General features: G+C 42.7%; 1 protein-coding gene across 2 annotated transcripts in view; it reads left to right on the forward strand.

Annotated features, from left to right (window-relative positions):
- Window positions 1-18,589, forward strand: part of LOC143124659 (uncharacterized) — a 30,077-nt gene extending 11,488 nt beyond the window's left edge. For both annotated transcript variants that reach the window (XM_076286343.1, XM_076286344.1), the window contains exons 10-20: window positions 347-490; window positions 1,820-1,990; window positions 2,475-2,591; window positions 2,968-3,180; window positions 3,435-3,572; window positions 8,241-8,342; window positions 8,570-8,658; window positions 8,828-9,986; window positions 10,170-11,954; window positions 13,255-13,351; window positions 15,085-18,589. In XM_076286343.1, the coding sequence (XP_076142458.1) occupies window positions 347-490; window positions 1,820-1,990; window positions 2,475-2,591; window positions 2,968-3,180; window positions 3,435-3,572; window positions 8,241-8,342; window positions 8,570-8,658; window positions 8,828-9,986; window positions 10,170-11,954; window positions 13,255-13,351; window positions 15,085-15,701 (4,632 nt within the window). In that variant the 3' untranslated portion in view covers window positions 15,702-18,589. The remainder of the gene's footprint in view (window positions 1-346; window positions 491-1,819; window positions 1,991-2,474; window positions 2,592-2,967; window positions 3,181-3,434; window positions 3,573-8,240; window positions 8,343-8,569; window positions 8,659-8,827; window positions 9,987-10,169; window positions 11,955-13,254; window positions 13,352-15,084) is intronic.
- Window positions 18,590-21,643: the final 3,054 nt, after the last annotated feature.

The raw sequence follows: 21,643 nt of genomic DNA on the forward strand, positions 1-21,643 counted from the left end.
ACACCTTACACCATAACTGGTTGATGTATATATGACGAAGCCAGACACCTTACACCATAACTAGGTTGATGTATATATGACAGAAATGGAAATCAGGATTAGCCATGCAAAGGAAAAGCTACAAAGACCATTCCAGGAAAGGATCATAAAGTTACTCAAACAATGAGTTAATTTGAAGATGCAGCATTCAGATAGGGAAGAGATCAGTTGCCATTCTTTTCTAGTACTTTTAATGCCAGAAAAGACAGTTGAGACATATGTAAGACATTTCAGACATATGAAAGACAGGTATGATGACTAGTCCTGCCCTTTACGTCATTAAGCTTCCTCATCTGTCGAATGCCAGGGCGTGATCACAAGATTGGAGAACGGTGTTTGCGCCATAGAATCTGAGCGCTATGGAAATGTGTGTCTCTACACGGAAAACACCGAGAACCTCGGGGACGACAAATGGGCTGTGTCCGACCGGGTGGAGTTTACCAGGATGACGGTGAGTAAACGGCTCTCTAATCAGCTCTCTACACTCTTCTGTCCGCTCAACGTGCATTATACCTGTGAGCGCACGCTCGTTCTCTCCTCCCACCATATACTGTACGTGTAGCCTTCGCACACCTGGACACCATATACGTGTAGCCTCCGCACACCTGGACACCATATACGTGTAGCCTCCGCACACCTGGACACCATATACGTGTAGCCTTCGCACACCTGGACACCATATACGTGTAGCCTCCGCACACCTGGACAGCTGTACGCTTCTCAGCATGCGTCATTACTCTTTCCACTCACTGATCTATTTTTATGACTTTTCTTTCATACATCCAGTTGATGAAGGATCTGTTACAGAGTTGACCGTTATTTTGTAACTTAAGTGACATTGCATAGATTGACAAATTGAAAGTTAGCAAGTTTATTTAGGCAGTTATTAATGTCTTTCAGTGACTAGATAGAATGGAATGCTTTCGCTCTGTGCTTAGAGGTTCAGCTAGTGTAGTCGGAATTGGATTTATATTATTTTATCAGATTAAGAACCCTTCACCATACCTGGAGATTGACATGGTTTCAGTTAGCCTAATAGTTGGATTGATTTGCATTGAGAGATGATCTTATGGAAAGTACCCCATGCCAATCTTTAGGTATGGTGAAGGGTATGTGATGATGTGGGGCCATTTTAATTCCAAAGGCCAAGGGAACTTCATCAGGATGCATAGTATCCTGGATCCATGAAATTAATGGCCTTTAAGTGGCCTGTATTTTAAGGAAGAACATTTATTTATTTACGATACATTATTCATTCACAAAAAAAAATGGTGTCCTTAAAGGTTGGATTTTTCCTAATTTTTTTAAATAAAGGCATTAAGATCCATTTCCTCTTTTTAGTCAACTTGCATGGGTGTGTAAACTGTAGGCTGATGGATCAGGCAGTAAGGGGTTGACTTAATGTGAACTAATCACTATTGATTTCAGCAACATCTACTCACCAGGGTTTTAAAGAGTTCTCGTCTCCCTATAAAACATTAAGACATTTACAGTTATGAAATATATTTATTCTCTAGACATCTTTTGCTATTACTAGAATGATACTGGAGATTACAATGTTATTTTGTGCAAACTTGCACTTCAGTTTGGTCTTGCAGACCCATTAAGCGAGAACTGTTTACCAGTAGTAACATTAAGCTGATAAAATAACATAGCAATACTGTCAGGCGTTCAAATTAGCAGTGCCATGTCCTTCCTCCTTTAAACTACACTACCCACAATTCTTTTACGTTTCATTTATTTAATTGTCCTAACATTGTCATTTTCTTTGTTTTTGCAGGTGCAAGGAGTAGACATGGCCGTCAGAGTACGGAAGCTTCCAGAGGGGATGGAATCGTTTAATGACCTTGCCCAAACCGACTTAGAGGAGGAGGAAAGCGATGAAGAAACTTCAGAAGAAGAAGAAGAGGAGGAAGAAGAAGAAATCGAAGAAGTAGAAATGGAAGACAATGTGGGTGAAACCGTGTAACATGTCTCAGTGAGGGTGAAGCCTGTACAGCTGCTATCTTAAAGGACAATTCCGGTATTAAGCACTTTGCACACTTTAAGCACATCCAAAACAAACCAGAAAAGGGACTCAAAGTGCTAAATACCGGAATTTTCCTGCTATCTTAACGAATCCTGTACTGCTGCTATCTTAACGAAACCTGTACAGCTGCTATCTTAACGAAACCTGTACAGCTGCTATCTCAGTGAGACTAATGCTCCATTGTTAACAGTATAGTTCTGAAAACCTCCATTATATTGTTGTTCTACATTAGTTTTGTTTTAAGCGTCGTTGAGTATTTTCTCTTATACAGTTTCGGCAGCTGCATTCATTAAGCTACTTATGGTGTGTGACAAAAACTCATGTGTTCGTTAGTAGGTTAGTGCAGTTTGTGAGGTATCCAATCCATCTATTATTTACATTTGTAGTTTGCGGCTTTCAATTGCAGGTTGTCGAGAGTGAACCGGAGCCAGAACCGGAGTGTGAGCCCGTCATTGAGGACGTGAGTACGGAGAAGTACGACGGAGTGGTGCTCAGGGTTCCCACCAAGACGGAAAAGGCCACGGTGAGTGGAGCATGATGGGACAGGCACCGCACTGCTTACTGGGAGATCCCATAGGGGCATGGTGTGGGCACCGCACTGCTTACTGGGAGATCCCATAGGGGCATGGTGTGGGCACCGCACTGCTTACTGGGAGATCCCATAGGAAAGCAACATTTGAAATTGAATTTCACCTGTTTCTCGCAAGGGACCCTCAGGGGGGGAATAAGGAATAGAAATACCCTGTTTTTCTTCTCAATTTATTACTGAACTTAAACTAGAGCTGGGGTAAGAAAAGGGCTATTCCTGAAAAATAATTTTGAGAGAAGCTGAGAAGTAATATTGCTTGTAACTTATCACCATAATCATATTGTTGAAAGTAAATAAAATGGTTTTGTAGGTTCTTGACCTTGGCAGCGTGAAGATCTCTGTGAATGACGAGGAGAAGAGACTGACCTTCGGTGCAAATGATGTGCTAACTAAGGCCACCATGCTTGTGGGGGACAAGGTGCAGCTGAACATATCCACCAACCCAAAGACAAAGGCAGAGAGGGCTGTCAACGTGCACTTCCGCAAAGGCTTCCTGCGTATTCTCACAGAGCAACGCAAAAACGTAAGTCTTGCAAATTCTCACCACAAGTTTGAACACTGAACATGAAGCAGTTAACAAAAGTGTTAACATAACAGAATAACATAATGCTTTTGTTTTTAATTGCTTTTGGACGGGAGCTGCCAACAGTTTAAGTTGATCAATTATGTACACAATGTTTAGTTGATACATGGATGTTGGATGATGTCCCGCAGTCCCCTATTTTAGGATGTAGTTGTCTTTGTCAGTTATGTAATGTGGACATTGTTGACCATTAGGGCGTTGTGATTGAGCTGGAGGAGTCACATGGATACATCAAATACCCACAAGACCCAAAGTTGTTTTTTGACCTCAACGAGGTGATGGAGGAGAATCAGCTCTCCGTCTCTGACAAGGTGGAGTTCACCGTGATGCCGGTGAGTGTCCCTGCACAGCTGCTGCCATGCTGCAACCCGAATTCCGAAAAAGTTGGGACGCTTTGTGAAATGTGAATAAAAAAAATGCTATGATTTTATGTCAAATCATGTCAACCCTATATTTAATTGATAATAGTTCAAAGACAATACTAACTGTGGAATGAGAGAAACTTTACTATTTCATGGAAAAAATATAAGCACAGTTTAAATTTGATGCCAGCAACGCCTCTCAAAACAGTTCCCAACAAAAGGCTGGAAAAGTGGTGTGATGAAGACAACAATAATTAGGTGACCTGGAACCGTTATTGGGTATTAAACAGAGCATCCCAGAGAGACTGAGTCTCTCAGAAGTAAAGATGTGGAGGCATTCATCACTCTGTTTAAACCTGTGTGGGCAAATTTCTCATCTTTTGCTACTGGGAATGTCCAACCATTCCAGGTTACACAAATATGAGTCAGCTGAATGTAGGCTAGTTTACCCCCCAGTGTTCAACTGAGTGATTATGAATACTTCACAAAAGTGACATTTGATGTAGACTTCATAGGATATTCTTGAAATATTTACTAAAATAAGGCTGGAATGATTAAATGAATGGTATCCTTTATTAGGGCTGAACGATTTATTGCATTTGCGATAATATCGCGATATGATTAAACACGATTTTCAAACCGCAAAGGCTGCGATTTGTAATATGTGACGTCACCAAAACGCATTTATACTTGCGCTTGCCGACGCGCCACCGACTCTTCTCACCGACCACTGAAGAAGCAAAAAACGTAAACAAGAGGACCAGCTAACAGTGTCAAGAAAGGTCTGATCAGTAGAGCTACTTTGGTTAAAAATAAACCTCTTCATTACCTTTTGCCCGAACCTGCCATGTCCCTGGTTCTAGTTCATAATTCCCCTGTGCTGCTACTCTGGCTGGTAACTTCGTTCGCTTGTCCAGCTGACGATTAAAACTCCACGACTGTTTAGGCCAGGGGTCTCCAACCTTTTTGGGAATGAGGGCTACCTGAAGACCCGAAATCATATGGAGGGCTACTCATTTAAAACAAACATACCCTCACCCCTTTTTTGCGAGGGTAGTCCTCCTAAATAATAGGCCTATGTGATTTTTACTTTTAAATGATCATTATTTGTGCAGGCCTATACGTCTTTATATATTAAGCAACTGTATTTTCAAATTTAATATCAATAACCTATGCAACACTACCAACATTTTTGTTCAGTTTGTTCATTTCAAAGTTTGCATGGGGAATCTAATCTATTTTTTTTTTTTTTTTACAAAAAAACTTTCTTTTTGTGCAATTAATAATTTGGGTTACAATTTGTACCCAATTTATACCAACCCACCATTATGAATTCAGGGGATGTTTAAGTTCTGATTTCAGTGGACAATTCGGTTTTAACATTTCAATAGTAATCGCCCACACCACCCTAACATATGAAAACTCCTTTTAAAGTTATTGCACACCTGAAATGATCCATGATCTGACAAAAAAGGGTAATGCACAGTCCTGCTCAGTCATGCATGCTATAACATTTTTAGCGCTATTATACGGCAGTTGCCTACGGAGGAGAAAAGGCCTGTGAGCTAAAGCAATTGTTTTTCAGTCCTTGAACAATCATGCAAGAACCGTATTTGACGAACATGGAATGGCCACAGAACTTTTGCAAAGATATGCTTTCATTGGCTACACCAGACAAGCAAGTTTTTCCCCCTTTACTGTCTATGCGTGCGAGCAGCGTGTGCGCTCCGCTTCCGTTGTTGTTTAAAGATTGAATGGGAAACGGATTTGAAGCCAAAGGCTAAATTTTAACGCAGCTACAATTTATAAGGTATCACCAATATCAATTTATTGTTACAGATGTATGGCTACATACATTCTTAAAATGGTTCTGGTCTAGACTTAAATATCTATTGAAAACTTCACAATGGAGCGTGTTTTTAGAGCGTGATCTGCAGGTGACCTGTTGGCTATTTTTTAGAAAGTGCGCTGGGGGCGCCTCATAGCCGTCCCGCGGGCTACCTGGTGCCCGCGGGCACCGTGTTGGAGACCACTGGTTTAGGCTGCACAGCAGCCATTCACCTGTGCACTGGGGACTTTGTTTACTGGAGTACAGTGACAGTTGGGGCATTTGCGATATCCAAGGGGGTTGGCGGTGCAAACATTTCATCTCACAGGTAATGAATTGATGCATAATGTTATCCGCAAGTAGTTGACACAGCTAACCACCAAAAACCCAGCTGTTCTAACATTAGCTTACCAGCTAAGGCTCTAGGCTACATACATGCTGCTAACGGCTGATACCTTTGCCTGTTTAAAGAGTTTTGTCTCCGCGATTGGCTTTGTTGTGATATGAACAAACTAGTTAATTTGCATGCATGCGTATTGCACTGCGGTGTTGATGATGCTAACCTTTAGTTAACACCGAGCCGAACGGTCATTCGGCCGCATTTATTTGCACTACAACAATCTACAGTAGTTTGTTCCGATTCACGTGCAAGTAGCCTACAGAGGAGAGGAGCGGGTCTGTGTGTGTGTGTGTGTGTGTGTGTGTGTGTGTGTGTGTGGGCGTGGGCGTGCGCGTGTATGGAGAGCACAGGACAATGAGAAGCCGTGTCAGTGTCACTGCATGTATTTGTTAACTATCGAAAGAAGGTTCTATCTACATGAAATAGAAACAAAATAGAAACGAATCAGAATCATTAAATGTTTATAAGGCTGGAAGTTCAACAAATATAGGTCTACTAATGTGATTAAAGTAGTTAAATAAAAAATATTTCATTCATCAATCTTATTCAATGACCTAATGCCATCATAACATAGGCCTGGGCTCCAGGAAAGAACAGTTTATGTTTAACTTATCTAATTTTGTGTTGGTCATACTATAGAATAATATATTGCTTGTCTTTGTTGAATAAGACGGAAGATAAAGAGCTTAAAAATAATGGCATATCGCATGCAATCGCAATATTGGTGAGAAAAATCGCAATTAGATTTTTTTCCAAAATCGTTCACCCCTATCCTTTATATTGGCGGCAAATTTAAAACCTTAAAGCAATGCTGCTTTTTGATTGTTGGACTTTTATTTTGACAAGTTGTCGTCATTCTGTCTTCCACATTCATGAAAGGCTTGGTATGAATGTTATGAATGTCATGTCTCATGAAACAGTCATGAATGCTTTATGTGCAGTTTATGACAGCTGCTATGAATGTATTATGAACTCATCACCCGTCAAGTAAAGTGTTACCGAATAATGTTTTATCATAAAATTCCGAAGGATTTAGGGATTTCATAATCTACAGTACATAATATTATTAAAATATTCAGAGAATCCAGAGAAATCTTTAAAACAAGGGACAAGGTTGAAAATGAATACTGGATGGTCGTGGTCTTTTGAACCTCAAATGGCACTGCATTGAAACCAGACTAAAAAAACAAATCATTGCGTGTGCTCAGGAAAACGGCCGTTGTCTATGAGCACAGTTTAATGCTCCATTCACAAGCGCTACTGTAAACTCTACCATGCAAAGATTACATATAGACATGATACAGACATTCTACCATCTTTATTGGACAATTATAATGGACTGAGGTAAAGTGGAGAAGGGTCCCAGTGTTTCCCACAGAATTGAATTCCCTTTTGTGGTGGTTGGTTTGCAGACTTAACTTGAATACAACAGTTTTTAACAAATTAGCACAGCGTGGTTATGATGCTAACCAGATTTAAGCACAATTTAGTACAACCTGGAAAATCATTGTGTGGTGGTCAATGTTGATATTGTGGTGGGCCGCCACAAATAAGTAAATGTATGGGAAACACTGGGTCCTGTGGTTAGACTAATCAAAATTTGCAATTCTTTTTGAAAATCACGAAGTCCTCTGGGCTAAAGAGGAGGGGGACTATTCAACTATCCAATGTATCCAACTTGTTATAGTGCTCCATTCAAAACCCAGCATCCATGACTGTGTGGAGGTGCATTAGTGCCTGTGGCATGGGCATTTTGCACACCTGGCAAGGCTTGGAGCAACATATACTGTCATCCAGACAATGTCATTTCAGGGAAGACTTCAGGAATATTTCAGGAAAACAATGCCAAATATAGGGTTGACATGATTTGTAAGTCCTTTTTTAATGAACACATGCCAATGTTAATGTTTGATAGCATATTTGGGAAGAGCATTGGGTTATATTGTATTTGATCATGATGACTGTGATGCTGTTGCAAAGTGGGGGCTTCCTAGCCCGGAGATTCCAGACCCAAATCTGAAAGATTACGGTCTGGCCACGAATAATGTAATGGCCCAACTTGAGGGGCGGCACCAAGCATGCATTTGAAAATCTCAATGCACGTAATTGGATAACACTATGCGACCAATGTTAACTGACTGATTCCGGACTTCGACGCAATTGGATAACACTGCGACTGTCATCTGTTTAGCTCGCCTCTGGCCCACCTATATCAGATACACAGATATGATTGGTTCCCCGTGATGCAAGGGGCAAAAGTTACGTGCATCATTACTCATTGCCAGAGTCTCTCACTGAGCAAATGCTTCCACAGGAACTCTGGATTCGCAGGGGTAGGGCCTTCCTGGAAACAACAGAACTCAATAACCCAGTGAGTTTCCACCTTCATCTTACATCTTTCTCCCCACAGAAAACAGAAGGAGTTGGGAACCAAGCCATCCGGGTCAAGAGGCATGTGGACCGAAAATTACCGCCTAAATTAGAGGCCTTGGTGGCAAAAAATAGAATTAAGGTAAAATGCTTTATAACTTAATTGTCCATTCTGTCAAATCATTGATCTGTTTTCATTTGACATCAGATGTATGTTATGTATCTCACTGAGTGATTGATTGATGAATTATCATGCTTTTATATGATTCACTTTTTTATTATTATTACAAGATTTGTTCTATGCTATAGACCCCTATGAGAGTCTGAAATAAACAGTGAATTGAATATTCTATAACAATCTGATTGCAGAAGAAGATGACCATTAAAATCTCAACTGAGCCAAGAGACCAAACTCCAAATGATGAACTTAAACCTGGTACTGTGGACTCAGACACTGTGTGAGTTTTTGTAGTTAGACATTTAATATGTTTATAATTCAGGGCATTTGTCTGTGGTTTACATCCAAGGCAAAACAATGCTGTAAAGGTTACTTGTTTGAAGCCCAATAAAATGCTGACCATAGATGGGATTGATACTGACAAGTTTGACATCTTTATTGTCCCTCAGAAAGACGGACGTCTTGCCAATGCGAGCAAAGCCAAACCCTATGAGCACCAAGATCACAATGCTCAGAAAGGAGGTGATTAAGAAGGAAGCAGAGGAGGCCAAGCGCTCCAGGAGTGAAGACCGCTCAAGTAATAACGACAGTCCGAGGGACGACCGTCGAAGTCGCAGTCGTAGTCGCAGTCCTACCCGTACCTTAGCCAGCAGTCCTGGCCGGGACGGTAAAAGCGAGAGCCAAGACAAGGCGAATGGCGGCGAGGCAGACAAACGAAGCCTGAGCAAGGAAAAGAGGGAGGATGGGAATAGGGAGAAGATGGAGAAGCCCAATAGAAGTCGTAGCAGAAGCAGAGATCGCTCCTACCGATACAGGGGCACTTCCAGAGGCGGAAGCAGGGAAAGAAGCCGAGATGGAGATAGGGACAGGGACAGAGAGAGAGACAGAGAGAGAGACCGGCAGAGGGAGAGAGACAGAGACAGGGAAAGAGATAGAGACCGAGATCGCGATAGGGATCGGGATCGGAGCAGCCACCGGAGGACTGGTCATAGTCCAGTGCGATTGGATACAAGATACTCGAGAGGCAGCAGCACTGGAGACCCTGCACACTGGAGAGGCAGCAGCAGTAGCCGGAGTCCCAGTAGAGACAGCTCAAGCTCTCGGCCATATTACAGGGACCATCCAAGTTCTGATCCATATGGGAAGCCTCCTTATGGACCACCAAGTTCCGATCCATATGGGAAGCCTCCTTATGGACCACCAAGTTCCGATCCATATGGGAAGCCTTACGGGCCACCAAGTTCTGATCCATACGGAAAGCCTCCATATAGACCACCAAGCTCTGATCCATATGGGAAGCCTCCTTACGGGCCACCCAAACCGTATGGTGTGGACGAGGAGTTGATGAAAAAGCAAAGGGAGCTGGAGGAACTTAACGAGTTGATAGCCCGAAAGAAAGCATTGATAGGCCTTGAAGATGAGAAGCCTAAAGCCCCTGCTGGCATGCCTAAGGAGCGCCTGGGCTGGGGGTCAGAGCCTTTGGCCTCGGACGAGGAAGAGACTCTCGAGTGGTTACCTCAGAACAGCGCAAGACGTCAAGCTGCCAAACCAATCAAATCCATTCTGAAGAAACCCAAAGAATATCCTCCTCCTGACGTTCCACCTCAGGTCACTATTGCTATAGATTATACGTAATACTTAAAACACATTGTTACACACTTACTATTATTATAGTTTCATACTTTTAATTATAGAACACTGTTCATTATAAAATTACACTTTTTTTTTCTCTGTGTATCATACAACAGACAAGTCTTAGTAACAGTTTTGTTGTTGTTTTCTTTGTTGCAGCCTAAAAGCATGGAAGATTCCTCCAAACCACCAGCTTCGCACTACTCTTACGACAGAACCCATCCAACGTCTGCTCCCCCAGGTCATCCTCAGGACAATGCTACTAGGTATCCATTGAGTCACCTCCACTCAGGCCAAACGTACTCATACCGGGAAGAAAGGTCTTACCGTGACCCAGACCCTTACAGTCACCATTCTGCTTCTGGTCATTCTCAAGTTCATCACACGCCCTCACCTCCTCCCTCTCGCTATGGTCAACCCCTTCCTGGCCAGCGCCGGCCAAGCCCAACTCAGAGCTCCCAAACACTTCCAGCTCAGAGCTCCCAAACACTTCCAGTTCAACAGCTGGAGGCAGATGGCAGAGGCAGCACGGCCTCCCAGATGCAGCGTTTCCTTAGTCTGCTCAACAAAGGAGTGGATATCAACCAGCTCTCCACACTGATTAGAGAATCCATGGGTAAGAACACTGCCAGTAGTAGTTCTACTACACCACCGGTCAGGGAAGGGTCTTATAAAGATGACCGGTACGACCCCTTCAAGGTCGATGAAGAGCAGGACCACAAGCAGAGCAAGGATGACCTGCTGCCCCATGAAAGAGCTATGGAAGACGGCAGTGGATTTTCCCGAATTCTTGGCCTGAGTCTCGAGCCGCAAGACAAAGGCTCGCCATTGAGGCAGAGTGTAGAGAAGGAGAAGGATCCGTCCGGCAGCACGGCAGTAGAGGCGAGCGCCAACCAGTATGGCCACCAACCTGACCAGTCTGAAACATCAGTGCCTTCTGCCCAGTACAAAGAAACCCCAAAGTCTAGCCTGACTCGAGATGAGTCGATGCCACCAACTGCTGGCAAAGAGAAAGAGAAGGAGCAGTACTTTGACAAAGTTCAGAATCTTCTCAAAGCCATCGGCCTGAACCTCAACTCTTCAGAGGTGACCCAGCTAACAGACCGGATGAAGGAGCGGCTTTACGGCGCTAAGACCAGAGAAGCCTCTTCCGAGTCCAAAGGGAGCAAGCACTCCTCAAGTCGCCACCAGAGTCGGACTCACTCAGCAGACTCCGATCCCCTCCACTCAGCCTCTCCGGCCAAGAGAGCTCGTCGAGAGGAGCAGAGGAGCCAGTCGAGCCTCTCACGGCGCAGCAGCGAATGTGACCCAGAGGACGTCCGCAAGCGAAGCGCTGAGCCTGGAGTGACCCCAGACCGCAGTAGCTATACGCCAGAACCCACCAGTCAGAAATATGACCCCTACTCATACTCACAGGATTCCAGGACACACACTCCTGACCCTGCCTACCCCTCAGCTGCGTCCAGCACTGCCCATGCTGCCTCCAGCACATCATATCCTCACTCGGCCACAAACCCCAGCTACCCTTACCCCTACCCAGCCTCTCACTACCCCCAGTCCTCTTATGCTTCACATTATGCTGTTGGTCATACTAGCTACTCAGCCAGGGCGTATGACCCCTTCACTTATTCGGGTGGACACTCGTATGCCCCTTCAAGTTCACCCCATGCGCCGGCGGCCGCCGCAGCTTCCCCCTCTTCCTATTCAGGAAGTACTGCTTATCCCTTAAATCCAGAAGGTAGTGATCCCTATACCCCCCTCCAACCCTCAGGAAGCTCCTCATACTCCCTCACAGAGCCCCAACAGGTGAACCAGGGTGATTCAAACGCTGGCCGATGCCTTACTGTTATCGAGCCAGTCAGTAGCGAAACCATGAGTGACTTAGTCAAGGCCAAGCAACCCGTGCTGACAGAGGAAGATGTGAAAGCAAGACAGAAAGTAAAGGTAAGCTAGATTTCTTCCTTTTTTCTTTCTTTTTTTTAATGAAAAGAGTTTGTGACATCAGGGCATTTTAACCTTTCCTCACAATATTGCACTTGCACAATAAATAATATAATAGCAAGGACTATCACTGTACCTCCAGTCCTGTTTTGATATTGTGTTTCTAATGGCAGGGTTCTGGGCTACTGAGCTGCCCTGGCATGATGAGGCTAGAGTTAGCCACTTGGTCATACTGAATAACAGTAACAAAATTAGCTCTCTTATGTGTAACAGACTACCTGATTATGTTTGAATTTTTCAGTATAAATTAAAATCATAATGAATAGAAGCAGATATTCAAAAAATGCCTTATAGTACTTAATGTATTGAGCGGTGATGTATTAAGTTAACTTGTGAAGTAAGATTGCTCAGTGTGTATAGCTAACAGTTAGCTTCAGCCTACTCAAAGAATGCTATATGGTTAATAGCTAACCATTAATTTAGATATAGTTAGAGTTAGTTAGCTAGGTAGCCGAAATAAATATGCAGTCAAGATAGTACTTAGTCACACTAGATGGTACAATAACATCTTTTTACTTTTCCAGTAGACATACCAGATAGTAAAAGAAGAGGTGAGATATACAAAACAAAGCCTGAGTTCCCAGCCTGCAACTTTAATAACTGTTGTCTAGCATTGGACATTTGAAGGCACGGTACAGTGTCTGGGGCAAGCACTTGACAAAACGGTGTTATGTGATATGATGTGCTCTGACAGATTTAGCTAGAGAGAGAGAGCTAAGAGCGAGCTACATTAGCTAAATCTGAAAAACTTTGTGATTTTGACTTTTTGCACTTCAGTATTCATAGTTTTTTACTCACAAACATCAGGTTGCTCTGAAAGCAGCTTTCTTCCCTAGATGTTCTGAATGTTTCTGCAACAATTCACCGAAGAGCCCAAATGAAGGTTAAAACGCATGACTAGATATCATGGCTAAGAATGTTAAAGACTATCCATGGAAAGGCATTCACTTATTAGTCTATTGTTCACAGAATTAATACTAACTTTTAAACTTTACATTTGGAACATAGTATTGTATTTAAGATACTACTGTTAGTCCAATAGGTTGTTGTGCTATATAGTATTGTAGGCATCATTAGGCCAGGGTCTTCCGTAATACCAAAGAGTCAGAATTACTGTTGAACCCCCGCAGGGTTTGGTTTGATGATCCAGGGATGGCATGCAGGGCTTTAGCTGCGTCCAGTCTTGTGCCTCTTCCTCATGACACTCGGTGTGAGTTGTATCTCCGTTTGTTTTGCTGTGTAGATGGACCAGTACACGCAGAAGATGAAGGAGAAGCACGAGAAGTTTATGGAGGCCATGAGAATCTCTAAGCGGACCCAGGGGAAGAAGGAGCCTGCAGGTATGGCCCGCCACAATTGAGGGATGTACATGCCCCCATGGTCTTATCGATGTACATGCCCCCACTATCGATGTATAGGCCCCCATGGTCTTATCCTAGCCCGACATTATAACTTCACAGCATGGCGGACCCGGACATGGTGCTCTTTAGCTTGAATGTTAAACAGCGCCAGCTAGCGCTTGTGACAAATTGGTCACAAAAAGTAAATATATATATTAGGGTTCACCAGTGTAGTGTAGTGCATCATCCAGTCAACACAGTGATGTCCTTTAATGTAGTTGTTCAGGTGTGACATTCAGAGAGTTTATGTCGTGTAGTTATGGCAGAAGTACATAAACTGCAAATAAAAAAAATATGTAGTTTGTTCAGGCAGGCCAAAGTGAGGTTTGACTTCAGTAATTCCCTGCTAGGCATAGAAATGGCTAAATTTGTTTGCTTTAGCTATGTGTTGCTTACCCTGTAAACTGCTTTGCAACCCACATCCACTCCCCCTCTTTTGGTCATGCTGTGTTTGACTTGATGGACATCATGTCTTGGGGCCTGCTGCCCTGTACCCAGTACAAGCCTCTTTCTGCTGATCTTCCTTCCTTACGTTTTTCAGTCATACGTCTATTGTTACAAGCAGAATTCCATTAGAATAAATACAGCTATTTACACAGGCAGTGCTTTATGTACATATTCCGCCTGACCAAAGCATATTTTTTTTAATGTATCTGTCCTATTTTTAAACATATGTGAAGCGTATACATATTAAAACACATTGTTAAATAATGTCAGAGGAAAACGTTTTATTCAAACCTACATCTTGCCTGCGGTTTAGATTCCAGTTAGGTTTTATATTTATGAAAGATCTCTGTAAGTTGCTGTAAATTGAAGAACTCTTTGACTAAAGACTGATTTGATGATCACATAAATACATAAGAAGGGATGTTCAACTTTCGAAACTCATCGCTAACTTGATGCTTGAAAATTTTATCAGTACAGTTCTTTCTGTACCATTGCAGTTGATCTGAAAGCAGTAATTGAGAGTTAACAATTTTCCAGTCTGTTAGCACTAGCCAGTCAATTAGCTTGTTAGCGCTAGTCAGCTTTTTCATACTCAAGACATCTGTACTCAGCCAGCCAGCTTGTTAGCGCTAGTCAGCTTTTTCATACTCAGCCAGCCAGCTTGTTAGCGCTAGTCAGCTTTTTCATACTCGAAACATCTGTACTCAGCTGCAGGCAGGGCATTGTTTAACAGGTATATCTTGTGTACTGTACACTGTTTAGGTTTCGCTCGCTTTTTAATTTTGTGTTTTGTAAGGGTTATTGTAGGTTTGTCTGGTTCAATCCTTGCCTTCCACATCTATGCTAACTCCCTATTTATAATGTTGATAACTAATACAGTAAAAGACAGACACAATCTTGCGTTGTTAAAAGATAAATTCAAACTCTTCAGTAGTATCTCATAGGGTAGGTGCCCTTTGATTCGTTGTAAAAGAGTCATGTCATTGCATGAGGTAGTCCACTGTATTGTTAATGAGTAGGGCACACCTGATGTAATTTTGCCTGTTCTTTTACTTAGCTGTTAATGGAAAGTCTAGTTTCTATGTCTCAGGGTAAGATACACATGTTCACCTAAGAAGAATGTGATGTGTATTGGACTAGGCCATCTGCAGAATGAAAGGTTAATTGAATGTAATTAGCACTGTTGACATGATCTAAGGCTTACATTTCAATGTGCTCTCTTACAGCTGCTGTTGTCACGGAGATGAAGAATGTGTGGATCTGTGGTCATTCTCTTGTGGACTGGGCTGAGAAGAGGGCCAAGTCTCCAGAGGTTGGCGTGGAGCTGGGCATGGACCCCAAGTGTGTGCGTGTTTGGTGGAAGGGGGTCCAGGGCATGACGTGGGACCAGCTGGTGCCCCAAGTGCACCAGCTGAAGCTGAACTGGCCCAATCCTGACCTGCTCATCGTCCACCTGGGGGGCAATGACATCAACAAGAGCACCTCAGAAGAGCTGCTCAGCTCCATTAAAAAGGACCTGGCCTCCATACACAGTATCTTCCCCAAGTGTAGGATAGTTTGGTCTGACATCCTGCCAAGGCGCTTCTGGAAGGATGGCAGTGGTATTATTGAGGATACTGACGGTTCAGTCAACTCTTTGGTTGGTGTGATCAATCGCCAAGTTCATGCCATCGTAGCTGAATTAGGGGGTACGGCAGTGACCCACGATAACATCGGGTCCGGCCTTTATCGCCCCAATGGCATCCACCTCTCTAAGGGGGGCATTGATACGTTTAATATGAACCTTCAGGACAGCCTGGAGAAGTGGGAAAGTGAGGCGGCTCAGAAGACAGAACAGGGTTAAGGGGGGTGAGGGAGATGAGACACATTTTGGGTTCGTTTGATTGCAGTCTTAGTTCCAATAGCCTTTTTTAGTTCTCACCTTAATGCTGTAATTGAAGTACGTGACATTTTAATGTATTTTGTGTACTAGACTTTATTATTAAAAGTCTTAATGTGCAAATGAAATGGATTAGAATTGGCTGTTTTGGTTTTGGGATTTAATTTTGTCATGAGAAAAATTCCTTTAAAAAAATAAAACAAGAAACTATCTGTTTTGATGGTCGTTTGTAAAGGCTGGTTGGAATTGTTCTGAAGTTTAAATGCATTAATGTACACTTTCTATATGTGGATGCATTAATGTACACTTTCTATATGTGGATGCATTAATGTACACTTTCTATATGTTGATGCGTGCAAGCCATTTCCGTCATTATGCTATTTTTCACATTGAACTGCAGAACTGCTGTATGTCAAGTGTAGGCCAACACTGCTGGACAATATCAGAGGAGTTGGTATGTATAGGGCAAAGGATAAAAACAAGTCAGTTTAATGAAGTCTTTAATAAAACAAGATTACGACATTACTCAACAAAAAGCTGAATAAGATACTAGACAGCATGGGCCATAGTCAGGCAAGGCAAGTTTATTTATATAGCACATTACATACACCGGTGGATAGTAGGCATTTGCAGTTTATTATTTAGAAGTATATTATTTTGTAATGCATTATGTATTTACCGCCATCTTGGGTCATGCCCGGTCCTATCTGAGGAGCACTCGCTTTGCCCGTCAATCTCCAGGTTTTGTTTAATGTTTACGGTTTACTTTCCTTCAGGATATATCTGGATGCCTTTAAGTCTACTGATGACTCAATATGTTGAGAAGCAGCACAGCTAGCAACTTGAGATATTTTTCAGGAGTTGAAATGATGTTTCTTCCTTAGTGCATGTTTTATGTTTTATCACCACAGATAACTTGTGCGTACGCTCCTAATGCTCCTCTTGTCTCTCACCTGTAAAAGTCTTCCGGTTTCTTTATCTTCTTCTACAGCAATGCATATTTAAAATGTTGCAAACCAGTAGCTGTGATCTGTGATCTTTAGACAGCTGTAACAAACGCATACCTGCCTTATAGCTTTGTGTAAAATAATCCCATTCAGTTCAATCTCCTCTTTTGTATTCTGTGCACAGAAACTAGAACTCAACTAGAAACACGCTGACGTCTTCATTTAAACTAACAACACGTTGACATGTCTTCATTTAAACCTTTCGGCCGTTACACTCTGAACTAGCAACACGTTGACGTGTCTTCATTTAAACTAGTAACACGTTGACATGTCTTCATTTAAACCTTTTGGCCGTTAGATTCTGAACTAGCAACACGTTAACATGTCTTCATTTAAACCTTTCGGCCGTTAGACTCAACTAGAAACACGTTGACGTGTCTTCATTTAAACTAGTAACACGTTGACATGTCTTCATTTAAACTAGTAACACGTTGACATGTCTTCATTTAAACTAGTAACACGTTGACATGTCTTCATTTAAACCTTTTGGCCGTTAGACTCTGAACTAGCAACACGTTGACATGTCTTCATTTTAAACCTTTTGGCCATTAGACTCTGAACTAGCAACACGTTGACATGTCTTCATTTAAACCTTTCGGCCGTTACACTCTGAACTACCAACATGTTGACATGTCTTCATTTAAACCTTTTGGCCGTTAGACTCTGAACTAGTTCAGCAGCCCTGAGATTTCCTCCAGTAGAACACCAGTGTTGATTCTGCACTCTGGGCACTGGAGTTGGGTCCAAGATTGATTATTGAAAATCAATGATTGTTTTTTTGTAAGCAGCAAGTGAAAAAGTCCAATGAAGAGCGGTAGTACTACTGACTTAAAAAAAAAAAAAGGTTGGAATTGGGTCCCAAGCATAACTGTTGCCCTTTGTTCCTCGCGAAAATGTGATGACCATGAGCTTGGACCGTGCGGGGAATTGTATGGTTTGGTTTGAACAGAAATCTCTGATGTGTTGACCATGAGCTTGGACCGTGCGGGGAATTGTATGGTTTGTTTTGACACTGTGGAAGTGCTAAAGAGATTGACGTGTGACCGAGACCTCTATGGGGAAGAGTGCCATCACCAGTCACCTGTGTGTGCTTCTGCTTTCAGGGAGTAGCCAGCTGTGAATGCCCACTGTGAATGCCCACCTCAGTCGCCCCCTCTGTGAGCTACCAGCACCCTTGTGTCCTTTCTTGAGTAATGCAGGTAAAGTCAGGCACAACATTTACTATTAATGCGAGTAATGTCTTGGTTCAGCTCAATACATGTGCAACTTGGACGTCAGGTTTTAATTCCAGAGCTCCAGAGGTCAACCTGTTTCCTGAAAGGTAAGTGGATTTAAATCAAAGAGTTTGAATACTAAATGTGTAATGGTGTTCACTGTGATATCACTTGAGGCTGGTGCTCACAATGTTGCCATCTCCACTACCTCCCTCAGATACATTCTCTACTCCACACACACACACACACACACACAGTGCCCCCTCAGATGCATTCTCTACTCCACTCCTTCTTGTTTTCTGCACCCCCCACCCCATGTTTGCACTAAATATTAATGTTAATGGACACCATTTAACCATTCTAACACTGTAGGCCACTGCAGCAGTGTATTAATAAACACGTACAGGTAATAACAGAGACGTCAGCAGTGTATTAATAAACACATACAGGTAATAACAAACGTCAGCAGAGGACGCAGGAACTCAACGGCCAGAAATGTGTTGGATACCTGTGGAGTGGATACCTGTGGAGTGTCTGTTTAGTGTGTTGGATACCTGTGGATCTCGTGTTCACATTTTCTCTGTTTGAGATTTCTGACTACTATTGTGGTTGTCTGAATTGTGCTGTACATAACTCTAATTCTTCCAATAAAAGAGAATATCTTTGCATCTGTGAATATCTTTGCATCTGTGAATATCTTTGCATCTGTGAATATCTTTGCATCTGTGAATATCTTTGCATCTGTGCTTATTTTCTATTTTGTGGTCTCTCAATTTATCTGATGTGTTCATGCAAGTGTCTTTTGGAGCAAGAGAGTCCATCCATGTTATTGCAATTGTTATTTATTTATTTATTTATATTAGGGGCAGTGCCCAAATAAACATTAACCTTGTACAACACTAGGAGAGATGCATTGTGCCAGGTTGTAAATCATACAGATGACAAATATTAAGATGTCACATATCTGGCCGTAATAAAAGCTGGTTGCCATGCAACCACCTTAAAAACACAGAAGAATCCCAAGGACCCTAAAGGTGGCACAGCTCACCCTCGTAGTCAGTGGCACAGCTCACCCTCGTGGTCAGTAGCACAGCTCACCCTCGTGGACAGTGGTCAGTAGCACAGCTCACCCTCGTGGTCAGTGGTCAGTAGCACAGCTCACCCTCGTGTTCAGTGGTCAGTAGCACAGCTCACCCTCGTGGTCAGTGGCACAGCTCACCCTCGTGGTCAGTGGTCAGTGGCACAGCTCACCCTCGTGTTCAGTAGCACAGCTCACCCTCGTGGTCAGTGGTCAGTAGCACAGCTCACCCTCGTGGTCAGTGGCACAGCTCACCCTCGTGGTCAGTGGCACAGCTCACCCTCGTGTTCAGTAGCACAGCTCACCCTCGTGGTCAGTGGTCAGTAGCACAGCTCACCCTCGTGGTCAGTGGCACAGCTCACCCTCGTGGTCAGTCCACGTTGGTCATCATTTCCCTTTCTGCCTCCGTCTGTCATTCAAGTGTTCAGAGGTTTTCACAACGCTTGCCCCCCCTCACCGGGTCAGCACCTGATGGTCATTTATAACTCCTGTGTTTAGAGGTGGCTAACGCAGCACCTGATGCAACTCCTGTGTTTAGAGGTGGCTAACGCAGCACCTGATGCAACTCCTGTGTTTAGAGATGGCTAATGCAGCACCTGATGGTCATTTATAACTCCTGTGTTTAGAGATGGCTAATGCAGCACCTGATGGTCATTTATAACTCCTGTGTTTAGAGATGGCTAATGCAGCACCTGATGGTCATTTATAACTCCTGTGTTTAGAGATGGCTAATGCAGCACCTGATGGTCATTTATAACTCCTGTGTTTAGAGATGGCGATGGCACCTGATGGTCAGTAAGTAAGTGTATATACCGTAGAACATGTCTTTATGTAACCTCTGTAATAGCCATGAAAAGCACTGAAGTTTATTTTATCTAATCAAGTAAAACCCTGACATTAACGTTACAACAAAGTTATTCTTTGATGCTCCCAGTGTGTGCTAGCATATGAAGCAGCTGACAAAAAACAAGCAAACAAAAAAACACCTGCAAAAGTACTGGTGTCCGCATAAGCCAAGCAAAGGAGCAGCTGGGCTGAGGAAACGACCAACTCCGTTATTTACGACCTACAGTTGTCAGAAACACTCAACCCCATAATGTACGACTTACAAATATTACATGTTGGACCATAACTCTTCATCATTAGTGTTAATTGTCAAAACAATTGGAACAAGGAACAGGAAGACCATATTTGGATACCTTTGGGTGCAGGGCTTTTCATATGAACTTGACACCATCTGTGGGTGCATGGGCACATTCAACAGGTATTAAAATGCCGCCTCAGCATCTTACTTTATGTAGTGTGCAAAAACTGGTCTCTGTGTTCAGCACAGTATATATATGCTGTATATAATATATGATGATATATGTATTATGCTATAACTTATTGTAGAACACATGAAGCACATAACTCAGTGTAACAAGAAAATAAGTATTTTTCAAGTGAAGCAGTAGCCAACTAGAATGAAGTTTTCCATCATATATGGGCTATGTGTCCATATGGTATGTCCAAGCACAGAGCAACTTTACTGTAAATGGTAGAAATTAGCTCTTGAGCCCAGTGACACAGGACAGGCCTACTCATAAATATGGCCTTGATCATTTGCCCAACACCAAATCAATGTAAAAGACTTGGTTTGGCTTTTAGTGGAAAACAATTCTGCTAAAGACGTCTCATAAGCCCAGCTGGCACATCTCTGGTGGGGTGCCCCCCCCCCCCAAATATGGCCTGCCCCATGCATTCCAATCCATTATACTACATAGAGTTAATTTGCTCTGAAACTGTATCTGACCCCAACAATCACGATATCAGGCTGCTGCCCTTTCGGTTCAGTTAGTTTGTTTTAATATATATTTTGTAATCTCGAATACAAGCACATAATACAGGTACATAATTAATCTCTATCGTCTACATAACTGCACAGAATACCGCACTCAACCTGCACTTTGGTGTGTAATGCTTCTTTGCACTTCTGGTTGGATGTCCACTGCATTTCATTGGCTCTCTACCTGTACTCTGCTAAATGACAATAAAGTTGAATCTAATGTAATCTAATCTAAATCATATACAGGTACAAGCAGTCAATTACAAATACATGAAGAATGGTATATTCTAGCATACTGTTTGAATGAGAAGCTATCAAAATGGGAGTATTTTTTACATTTGGAAATTATGGCCATTTTCAGAGCCTTGTAACAATTCAAACACTGCTCTTGATCAAGATACAGACAAAACAAAATGTGCAGGCCTGATTAACAAAATAGGCTATGCAGACAACACTGACACAGACAGTAGATAGCCTATAGAGACAGCAGTTTATTCACGAGGCCACTAGATATCGCAAGAGGGCGGATTTGATTAAGTCATTGCCATTAGTAACCATTAGACTCGCGTGTTTTATACATTTGATACATTTCATTCCAGCACCGTGCTGAGTTGTGCTGTCCAGGTCCTCCAAGAGCGGAGAGAGGAAGTGAGGAAGGACTGAGGTGTTTATCTGATGAAGACCCAAAGCCTTGCTATGGAGCGGGCGCAGTTCCAGCAGCAAAGTAGCTTTCTTTCTCTGTCTGTGTGTCTGTCAGTTTATCTGCCTGTGTACCTGTCTCC

Source organism: Alosa pseudoharengus, unplaced genomic scaffold (assembly GCF_046254945.1).
Source record: "Alosa pseudoharengus isolate Yale_2024_CS ecotype anadromous, Long Island Sound unplaced genomic scaffold, YU_APseudo_1.1 YU_APseudo_1.1_scf_15, whole genome shotgun sequence".
NCBI classification, from domain to species: Eukaryota; Metazoa; Chordata; class Actinopteri; order Clupeiformes; family Clupeidae; genus Alosa; species Alosa pseudoharengus.